The sequence below is a fragment of the Rhinopithecus roxellana genome, chromosome 14, assembly GCF_007565055.1.
Source record: "Rhinopithecus roxellana isolate Shanxi Qingling chromosome 14, ASM756505v1, whole genome shotgun sequence".
Lineage (NCBI taxonomy): Eukaryota > Metazoa > Chordata > Mammalia > Primates > Cercopithecidae > Rhinopithecus > Rhinopithecus roxellana.
Genome location: NC_044562.1, coordinates 30305177 through 30315912, shown reverse-complemented (window position 1 = coordinate 30315912; position 10736 = coordinate 30305177). Strand labels below are relative to the sequence as shown.

The 10736-nt window shown below is 55.2% G+C and overlaps 1 protein-coding gene across 2 annotated transcripts; it reads left to right on the top strand.

Moving 5' to 3' along the window:
- The first annotated feature begins 2012 nt into the window (after positions 1-2012).
- Positions 2013-9632, top strand: DNAJB2 (DnaJ heat shock protein family (Hsp40) member B2). Of its 2 annotated transcripts, XM_010360303.1 has the most exons (10): positions 2013-2221; positions 2499-2599; positions 3300-3409; positions 4438-4491; positions 4659-4781; positions 5560-5652; positions 5856-5958; positions 6142-6212; positions 7364-7567; positions 8723-9632. In XM_010360303.1, the coding sequence occupies exons 2-10, from the start codon at positions 2535-2537 to the stop codon at positions 8731-8733; spliced, it is 834 nt and encodes a 277-aa protein (XP_010358605.1). In that variant the 5' UTR covers positions 2013-2221; positions 2499-2534; the 3' UTR covers positions 8734-9632. The 2 variants fall into 2 exon arrangements, with proteins under 2 accessions (XP_010358605.1, XP_010358604.1); XM_010360302.2 differs by lacking the exon at positions 8723-9632 and having other exon boundaries at positions 7364-8716.
- The last annotated feature ends 1104 nt before the right edge of the window (positions 9633-10736 follow it).

The window sequence follows — 10736 nt, the reverse complement described above, 5'->3', positions numbered from 1 at the left end:
TCTCCATGTTGGTCAGGCTGGTCTTGAATTCCCGACCTCAGGTGATCTGCGCACCTCGGCCTCGCAAAGTGCTGGGATTACAGGCGTGAGCCACCGCGCCCGGCTATATTCTTATTCTTTAATATAACAAGACATACACGGTAGGTGCTAGACAAGTGTCTGTTGGGACGGCAGAGTAAGAAGAAAAAGGCAGAGATCTGGAAAATTTGGAGTGACTTAACCCAACCACTCCTTCCTCTTATACCAAGTCTAACTCTTAGTCTTTGTGTCGGTCAGGACTCTTGTAAACAGCAGAAGCTAACTGGCAAATTGTTTCAAGTCCCCTGCCCCCAACAATTATAGAGATATCGGATAGCACCGGAATCAATGCAAGGGCCAGCAAACAAGGGTCAGCAATCAGACAGGCACCCAGGGAAGCTGGGCAGCCAGCACCACACTCAAGGTTGGGCACAGGATATCCTGTGTAGAAGACTCCTGTCCCCTCCACCCTCCGCAGTGATCCCCCTACTCTCCTCCCTCACCTGCGGCACTAGCACTGACATTTCCTCCTCCAGACACTAGAGGCCGCTGTTGGCCCCATCGCCTCCACCGCCGCCGCAGAAATGAATTCCTCAACCAGCCCTGCTTCTCCGTGACTTGCTCCAGATTCAAAGTCCCAGTTGGAGCATCCGATTGGCGGAGCTCATGTCTTCTGCCTGCCACCCTACAGCCGAGTCAGGGAGAGCAAGCATTGGGGCTTTGTGGCAAATGGTGGCCTGCTTCCCATCAGGGCCCTTGCGATGGGAATTCCCCAAATGTAGGCAGGAGGTTCTGATGGTGGGCGGCCAGGAAAACAGGACACTCACACCACCTTCTTCTCTTACGTACGGCTCAAGCCCTTCTCGTTGGCCAAGTGTTTCTGGGTCCCCCAGCCTAAAGCAGTTTTCTGGACTCACATAACCATTATTGTTTGAGCCAATCACGATGCCAGCGAGGACCACAGTAACACCTAATACGTACCATGTCTCATTTGACTTTCAAACAACCCTAGGCACTACCTATATTTAGTAAGAAAAAAAGAGTGCTCAGAGATTTTCCCAAGTCTCACAGTAATGCCAGGTTGTACTGTTCCCAAAGCCTTGGGTTTCCCAGTGGGCCACACTGATGGGCTGGTATCTTATCAAGTTCAAGCTCTGCAAAGGCAGGACTTGGGCCACATTCTTTATATGGCCTGGCTGCATCTTGAACGCAGAAAAATTCTCAGCTAACGCCTGTGGATTGGCCTGGATGGGATCAAGCAGGAGACAATTCTGGAAGGTTTCCTAACCCTCCCATGAGGCCTGAAACAAGGGAGCATTTTGCAGTGGAATAGGCCTAGTCAGGATCAGTTTGGGAAGACTTGAACCTGGGGAATTCCATTCTACTGTCCCCTTTACCTCACCTCCCCCAAATGTGTCCAAACTGTCAACAAGAGGTTTGCAGATATTCATTATTTATTCATCCCACTGGTAGTTTTGAACCCCGACAGCTGCTCTAATAGACCAGTGAGGAAAAACACAATTCCTGCCCTGTGAAATCGACATTCTAGTGGGTGAGGTGAATGGTAATAAAAAATAATCAAACCAATAAATGCTAATTTGTGGCTCTAACAAGCCTGATGAAGGAAATGCCACGAGATGCTGTAAAATGCAGTTCTGACCTACTCAGGAAAGCCAGGGCAGCCTGCTGGGGGACCTGGGGCTGGAGCTGGGAGCTGAAGAATGGGGAGGAGTTAGAACTGTGGTCGGGGGAGGGAGGGAGGGGTATGAGTCCTCGAGGTGGGTGAGTAAGCATAGATCATCGCTCATGTTTATAAGAAAGTGACAGAGGGACCTGAGGGCCGGGCGGCTTGTTTGTGGGCTGCCCCAGCCTCCATGCGAGCAAGTCTCGCCTGGATGGAGGCGGGGCAGCAGTCTCCCAGGTCCCAGCTGGGGCTGACGTCGTCCTGGTGCGTGCCCAAAATAGCTGGCTCCGCCCTCTTCTCCCGGCAGCCCCTGCAGGCCCCCACCCCCGCCAGGGGACTGGCGGAGCGGGCCTTCTCCCGGTCTCTAGTAGTTTCCGCGCAGCTGACGCATGCCTGCGCGCACAGCTGGGCCGGGCGCGTCCTACGCAGCAGCCGCGAGCCGGGCTGCGGGTGCCAGACGGTTCCCGGCGGGGGGCAGGGGCGGGGCGCCGCAAGAGGCCGGGACTCCCGGCGGAGGAGGTGCAGCCGGGGGCCCGGGTCAGGCTGGGCGCCCTGGGTCGGACTGCTGGAGTTGGGGGGCTCCGATAGGGCTCCTGGGCCTGGGCGTCAAGATAGCTCTTGGCCCCGGCCTTCGGGGGCAGATAAGGCTGCGGGAGGGAGCCTAGTCACCGGCCGCAAGCAGAGCCTGGTGGGCTCCGCTTCCAACTGGGAGCGCCTCCCGCCACCCGGGGGGAGACTGCTGCAGCCACAGGGAGGGGCTCTTGGTTTTTTCCCCCTGACTCCTTCTCTCCTGCAGCCCCAAGGAGGCCCGCTTGACGATTGACCAGTTGCCATGGCATCCTACTACGAGATCCTAGACGTGCCGCGAAGTGCGTCTGCTGATGACATCAAGAAGGCGTAAGTGCCTCCGTGTGCAACAGAAAACCTCTCACCCTCCACCCGCCACCACCATGGGGCACTTCAGAGTGACACCTGTAGGTGTCTGAGGGAACCAGGTCCTTAGAAAGCACTGGGGTGGGGGGCTTCCTCCGAGTGACACCTGCAGGGAGGAAAGAGACCCCTGGTAGACTACAAGGAGAACGTCCAGAGAGTGAAGTAGTTAGTTCCGCTGGGAGCTGCACTGTGTTATGAGTTGTTCTCCAGTGGATCTTCCCCTCCTTCTCCTCCTCTCCCCTCCCCTCCCCTTCCCCTTCCCCGTTTCCCTCTTCCCTCGAGATTTGGGCATTCTCAGGCTGCAGTGCAAAGATGCCGAGGCTCTGTGAGGAGGACGGGCCGGTGTCCCTGTACTCTTCGAGGCCACATGTGCCCCAACCTTTGCAGCCCCAGTCCAGCGAGCCCTAGGGCGGGGCTAGGGATAGGCCTTCTCACCTTGGCATTGTATCCGCTTGTACATGTGGTCCCAGCACTGGTGGCAGATGAGAGAGGGTGGAACTTGATGAAAACATCACAGCAGAGGCAGCCCTAGCAGCTGGGGTCGACTGGGACACGGCGGTGAAAGGACAGTGATGGGCTAATGGGAAAACGGGTCGTTCGGTTCCTGGGTGGGAAGTGCCTGCATTTGTCCCCCAACCCTCTCCTCTGCACCCACTTTCTGCAGGTATCGGCGCAAGGCTCTCCAGTGGCACCCAGACAAAAACCCAGATAATAAAGAATTTGCTGAGAAGAAATTTAAGGAGGTGGCGGAGGCATATGAAGTGCTGTCTGACAGTAAGGGCCCGAATCAGGCAGGACCCAGCACATCACTCCCTACTTCATGCCCCAGCTCACATTTTCTTAAAGCAATGTCTCTGCCACCCTAGTTTCCTCTGTGCCTTTTTCCAGCCTGACATTTAAGCTCCCCCTCCCACAGGGACAGCTCAGTATCTGCTCCCCAGAGTCTGGTAGGAGTGACTGGCATGAGACCTGCAAGGAGAAGGAAGCAGGGCAGGTAACTCATGTGAGCTGAGCCTCCTGCATGCCAGGCTTTGGTGGGTGTCATCTCCATGAGTTCTCACAGCCGTCCTATGAGGCAGGTTCTATCACCCCCATATTACAGGCAAGGAAACTGAGGCTGAGAGAGGTGAAGTAACTTGCTCAAGGCCATGCAGTGCTGGAATATGAATCCAGGTCGGCTTTTTTATTGATTCATTCAAAACGTAATTCACTGAATGCTGACAGTGTCCGGCACTCTCTGGGTTCTGGGGAAACTGGAGGACAAGCAGGCACTGTCCTTGCCCAGAGGGGTAGGGAAGACCAACACTCACCAAGCACACACACAGACAGTTACAGCTTGTGAAGAGTATTCTAGAGGGAAGAAATGGGGCAGGTGGAGTGTAGGGAATAACGTGCACCTGCTTTTGTTCTGGTGGTTGTAGAAGGCCTCTCTGAGGAGGTGACATTTAGGCTAAGCCCCGGTGAATAATAATGTAGTAATCATTAGCTAACATTTATTGAACACTTCCTACGTGTCAGGCACTGGTAGGCAGTTTACGTGGATGGTCTCATTTGATCTGTGCTACAACCCTGTGCGTTAAGTGCTGTGATGACAGCCATTTTCCAGATGAGAAGAGGTCGGCTGTGTGAAAGGCTGAGTTGCTGCCTAAACCTATGTCAGGGGTGCCATGGGTCCCCTGCTGTGCCTGCCTTCCCTCGCCAAGTGTCAGAGTGTCAGTCTCTGGACAATCCTTTGAGCGTCCTAGCCTGGAAGGGGAGGCCATCCCAGAGGGAGGGTGAAATGATCTGGTCTCTTTTTGCAGAGCACAAGCGGGAGATTTACGACCGCTATGGCCGGGAAGGGCTGACGGGGACAGGTAGGTGGAGTGATGAGGTCCAGGAATGGAGGTGGGGCAGGGAGGAGAGGGGCAGGGCAGATTCTTGCAGTGGAGGCTTTCTCAGACTCCTGGCCATGCCTTAGGTGAGGTCCCCAGCTCAGGGCAGGATGCATGCCCTAAGCGCTCTCCTCATCCTGCCTTTCCAGGAACTGGCCCATCTCGGGCAGAAGCTGGCAGTGGTGGGCCTGGCTTCACGTTTACCTTTCGAAGCCCCGAGGAGGTTTTCCGGGAATTCTTTGGGAGTGGAGACCCTTTTGCAGAGCTCTTTGGTGAGTGGATGCCGGAAGCCTCTGAATGGCTCAACTTCCCCTTCCAGGCCTGTCCTTCCATCAGCCGGGAGGCCCTGAGGTAGAAGGCTGAGAGGTGGTGGGAATGCCATGGATTTTGTGGAGCTGGGTCCAGTGAGAGCTGGGACAGAACCTTACATGTGCCAGAATCCCCGTGATCCAACAGTGACACTTCACAGACTCACTTTATTAAATGACAACAATAATACGCCGTTACACCTCTACAGTAACAGCTGTGAAAGCAAGACTCAAAGCATCTTGTTACAATATTATTATTATTACCTATAAAACAGATACTGGTATTTTTTAATGATTGATATGTGCCAAATATTTTACATTCCCTAATTCTCTAGTGAACCCTGAGAGGTGGGCAATTTTATCTCCATTTGCAGATGAGAAAACTAAGGCATAGCCAATAGCTCAGAGTCACATAGCACATGGCAGAGCTGGACTCCTAGCTGTGTCTGCCTGTCATCGCGTCATGATGATTTGCCTGTACTGAAAGAGCCATCTGTCCTCCATCCCTCTGCCCCCTCCTTCCTTCCTTTATTCTTTATTGTGGACAGAATTAACCAGTGAGCATCTTTGAATTCAATATTAAAAAAGAATTTAATTATAAATAAGCCCAACTAAAAAGCGGAAAAGAAAAACCCTACCCAGTTGCTTAGCATTTATACTTCGAGACTTAACAGCAGGGCTCACACACTTCTGGGGGGAAATGTCATTACCAGATGATTGCTAATCTGTTTACTTGTTGCAGATGACCTGGGCCCTTTCTCAGAGCTTCAGAACCGGGGTTCTCGACACTCAGGCCCTTTCTTTACCTTCTCTTCCTCCTTCCCTGGGCACTCTGGTAAGTTCTGCCCCTTCCCACTTTTGCAAGCTCCGATTCCTGGAACCCTTGGACTGAGCTTGTTGCTTTTCCAAGCCTGTCTCCTGTGTTGGGAGCCCTGCCTCCAGCAGCCCTGCGAGGAGGCCTGGTGCCTCGGTGACCACGATAGGCAGCACAGTCTTCTTCTAACCACCTCTCCTCCTCCTTCCTTGTCCCGATGCCAGATTTCTCCTCCTCATCTTTCTCCTTCAGTCCCGGGGCTGGTGCTTTTCGCTCTGTTTCTACGTCCACCACCTTTGTCCAAGGACGCCGGATCACCACACGCAGGTAAGGGCTCCTTCTGGGGCCATAGAGGTGTAAGAGGTCTGCTGGGTAGCTGTATTCGAATAGAAAGTTGGCTCTTTGAGGGCAGGGCCCAGTCTGCACTCTCTACTGCGGTGGCCAGAACCGTGACCAGCACCTGCAGGAGTCCATCACTGCTCATTGCCTGAACTGTGCTATCTCCCACAGAATCATGGAGAACGGGCAGGAGCGGGTGGAAGTGGAGGAGGATGGGCAGCTGAAGTCAGTCACAATCAATGGTGAGGAGTGGCTCCACCACCCAGCCCCTGGCAGGAAGCCCCAGCCCCCACCTCAGCAGCCTCCTCCCCAAACTGCTGCTCTCTGAACTCGCTTGGGGGTTGGGAGGGAGTGGCAACAGGCCAGACTGGTAGGATCAGAGATGGCAATGCTGGGAAGGGGGCGGAGTCTCACGAAGCCATCGCCATCACTGTGAGTGGGGTGCCTTACATTTGCAAAGTACTTTACTATTTCTAAAGCACTTCCAGATATACGATATCCTCTGTATTCTTCAAGCATCTGGGGGAGTACACAGGGCAGATGGTATCCACTCAGTTTTAATTTGGGGAGCCTGAGCTGCAGCATAGTTAAATGACCCTAACTTCCAAGTAGCCCAGGCTCAAGACTCTTTTCTTCCAAGTAAGGGGAAGACCCAGGAGTCAAACTCAGGACGCATGATTCCCGGAGCAGAACTGTCTCTGCAACACCATGCTGTGCAGGACCGTCACCATAGCTCACCTTTCATGCCTGCTGACTCCGAGCACTGTGCACCAAGCCCTTTACATGGGCTGACATATTTAATCAGTGGAACAATTTGAGTATGAAGGCACGATCATTTGCATTTTCTTTTTCTTTTTTTCTTTTTTTTTGAGACAGGGTCTTGCTTTGGTGCCCAGCCTAGCACGATTATGGCTCACTACAGCCTCGACCTCCTCGGCTCAAGCAGTCCTCCCACTTCAGCCCCCTGTGTAGCTGGGACTACAGGCGTGTACTCCCATGCCCAGCTAATTTTTAAATATTTTGTAGAGATGGGGTCTCACTATGTTGCCCAGGCTAGTCTCGAACTTTTGGGCTCAAGCGATCCTTCTACCTCAGCCTCCCAAAGTGTGGGGATTACAGGCACAAGCCACTGTGCCCGGCCATCATTCCCACTTTCTAGATGAGAAAAGGGAGGGGTAGGAATATTGAGTGACTTGCCCAAGGGTAGGAGCTCCTACCTGGTAGAGCTGAATACTTCCCTGTGCTCAAAATCACAACCCTAGGTGCCGAAATGCATGTGTGCCAATTCCAAATGAGAGACTTTTAAGTGGTCAGGGTCATTACTGTGTGAGGCAGCCTGGCAGTAATACCCCTGGCTCAGGTTGGGGCCTCATGGTGGCTGTGACTCTTGCAGGTGTCCCAGATGACCTGGCACTGGGCTTGGAGCTTAGCCGTCGTGAGCAGCAGCCGTCAGTCACTTCCAGGTCTGGGGGCACTCAGGTCCAGCAGACCCCTGCCTCATGTCCCTTGGACAGCGACCTCTCTGAGGATGAGGACCTGCAGCTGGCCATGGCCTACAGCCTGTCAGAGATGGAGGCAGCTGGGAAGAAACCCGCAGGTGGGCGGGAGGCACAGCACCGACGGCAGGGGCGGCCCAAGGCCCAGCACCAAGATCCAGGCTTGGGGGGTACCCAGGAGGGTGCGAGGGGTGAAGCAACCAAACGCAGCCCATCCCCAGAGGAGAAGGCCTCTCGCTGCCTCATCCTCTGACCACCAGGCCCAACCTGACCTGATCCAGGTCTTGACTGGGGGTCTGGCTCATTGTGGGAAGAGCAGAGGGGAGTATCCTGAGTTGTAGGAACTGCTTTGCAACTCCATGCTCCCTCCACAAGTTTCCCTCCCAGGCCCCCCGCACCCCAGTGTGGACTTGGGATTTGCTGTGCTCAGCCCAGGACTGATAGGTCCCTGGTGAAACCCAGGGTGGGGGGTGTCAGGACAGTGGAAGGGCCCTAGGAGCCAGGTTGCATTTATTGGATGGGGAGCTCCAAGGGGCATTAGTGGTTTGGGCTGGGCCTTTTGTGCCCAGGTCCTCTGCCACCTGTGTTGCTGATGGTGTCAAGGAAGGAGGACTTGGCCTAGGGTTGTCTGAGCCGGAGCCGGCAGCTCCACTGGGGAGCAGCGCAGGCGGAGTGGAGCCTCCTGCTCTCCTGGTCCAGCTGCAGACCCCCAACCCTGGTTTCTGTGCCATGTTGTGCTCTGACCGTCTCTGTTGCTTCTCTTCTGGTGTTGCTTCTCCTCCCTCCCATTCTCTCTGCAACTCCCTGCGGGCCGCATCGCTTGCTTTCACTGCCGTCTGGCTAGGACTCCCTTCTTCCTTCCTTCCCCGAGAAGGCCTCAATGTGGCGAGGAAGATGCTGGGGCCGGTAGGGCTGTGAGGTCTTCTGGGGAGGCTAGCCGGGTGGGGCGGGAGCCTCTCAGCTGTCCAGATTCAGAACTGGAGCCCACTCCTCCTCCCTTCCTCCCGTTGCCTCAGCCTGCCCTCACCCTCAGGACTAGGCAGAGGTGAGGCTTGCTCACCCTGAAGAGGTGGGATAGGACCAGGGGGAACCAGGAGGGAGGCCTAAGTGGGGACTGCACCCGTACTGCTTCCCTACCGTACATCAGGGCTCAGGGAGAGGCCATGCGGCCAGCCCAGGTCTGCATGCTGAGCCCCGTCCTCCACAGCTTGCCGCTGATGCTCTCTCCTGTCACCCCGCCCCCGCTCTCTCCCCAGATGTGTTCTGAGCTGGATGCCGGGATCCAGAATCGCTGCACAGTTCCAACAGGACAGCGCCCTCCCCCATGCGCTGGGAGGGGACCCTCCATTTCTCCCCCTCACCCATGCTGAGTGTAGAGCCGGGGACTGGGTGGGGTGGGGGCTGGGTGGGAGGCGGCAGTAGTCTTAGCCTGTGCACTCTCTTCCTTGGGTGTTTCCGTGCTGGCTCCTGGGAACTACAAATCCCAGAGTGCGGTGCGCCCGGCCTCATTTCTGATAGATCCCGCTTGGGGGAGGTGGTGTGTGGTTACTGAGCTGTGCATCTTGGGACATAGTAGCCCAGGTCGGCTTGTCACTCGCTGTGAGATGGGGAGATTTTGTCTTTTGATTTATCCCTGGAGGGCTGGCAGGGTTGTAGATGAAGGAGGAATGATCTGAGCATTGGTTCCCCTGACACGTCTTGCTAGCCCTAGGGTTAGAGTGGGCAGGGCAGAACCGTGCAGCACCTGGGAGAGGTTCCTTTCCCGTGGGCAGCCTGGGGTCCCAGGAACAAGCCAGGGCGAGTAGCATGTCCGCCTGAGCAGAGTGTGGCCCCAGAAAGCTGAGGAGTGTGGGCTGGCAGAGAGCTTTGAGGGCAAGGCCACCCGCAGGGGCGTGTGTGTGGCGGGGCTTGGCATGTGATGGCAGCTCCAGGCATGCCGCTGCTTGTATGGCTTTCTTTGGCCTCTGACCCTGCTGCCCATTCTTTTCAACATCACAGATGAGCCGCCTCTCCTCCTCCCTGCCTGGGGATCCCGGTGGCCAGGGAGGGGAGTGGTGGAGCCAGCCGCTGTTAACACTGAGCCTCAGAGACGAACCAAAACCACCTGGGCTGAGCTCAGATCCAGGGGGAAATGCTGGAAGTCAATAAAACTGAGTTTTGAGAGCTCGGTGGCATGTTGTGTTCTTGTGTTCCTACTTTCCGGGGTGGCCCAGGAGGGCCTCTAAGGGACAGTGGGTGATACTTCAGGCCTCACACCTCCCTTTATGCCCCTAGAGCTAGGGGTGCAGGCCTTGCCAGTTGAAGGCAGAAGTGCCCTCTTTGACCAGGCTGCCCTCCCCAAGTATGTTATGGAACACCAGGCAATGCTCCATTCTTTGCTTTCACCTCTTGGGGGCCCACAACCAGCTTTCTCTAGCAGCTGATACTCCCCTTACGAGGGGCCTCACCCCCTAGTACTCCACAGCACAGCTAGGACCATACTCAGTTAAGACTTAACTGAGGCCGGGTATGATGGCTCATGCCTATAATCTTAGGACTTTGGGAGGCTGAGGCGGGCGGATCACTTGAGGCCAGAAATTTGAGACCAGCCTGGCCAACATGGCAAAACCCCGTCTCTACTTAAAAAAAAAACAAAAACAAAAACAAAAAGCCGGATGTGGTGGTGCATGCCTATATGCCTATAATCCCAGCTACTCGGCCGCTGAGGCAGGAGAATCGCTTGAACCTGGGAGGGAGAGGCTGCAGTGAGCCAAGATCAAGCCATTGCACTCCAGCCTGGGCAACAGAGTGAGACTGTCTCAAAAAAAGAAAGAAAGAAAGACTAAAAGCACAGAAAGCTGAGAACACACAGTAAAACCTTTAAACTGTACCCTCGCGAGGCCCACAGACTAAGCCCCTGGGCAGGTTTCATTGGCTCAGCCCAAGGTGTGAGCCAGTGGCACGTGGAGTGGCACGAGTCCAGCCCACCCAGGGCCCAGGGCCCACGGAAGAAAAAGCCAGGTACCCCTTCCCTTTCATCTCCAGCCACCGTGCTGGGACAAGCACCTTTCTGTTGTCAGGGAGGGCCGGGTGGCTCCCCAGGCCTCTCTTCCATTCTAGGACGGGCTCTTGCTTCAGCATCAATCACCAAAGGGCCTCTACTATATTTTTCTCAAAGCGAAGAAGCAGCCTACCCTGAAAGAGGAATTTCAAATTTCCATCCTGAATCGGGTGGAAGTTTGCAAATGGCTGTTTCGTCTATGTCTGTCTAGCCCTTGAGATGGCTATCAC

Excerpts from the sequence above, each read along its gene's own strand:
- DNAJB2 (XM_010360302.2), top strand. The coding sequence starts at position 2,535 with ATGGCATCCTACTACGAGATCCTAGACGTGCCGCGAAGTGCGTCTGCT. Across the intron at positions 3,410-4,437 it reads ATATGAAGTGCTGTCTGACA|AGCACAAGCGGGAGATTTAC; the intron begins GTAAGGGCCCGA and ends CTCTTTTTGCAG. Across the intron at positions 5,653-5,855 it reads CTCCTTCCCTGGGCACTCTG|ATTTCTCCTCCTCATCTTTC; the intron begins GTAAGTTCTGCC and ends TCCCGATGCCAG.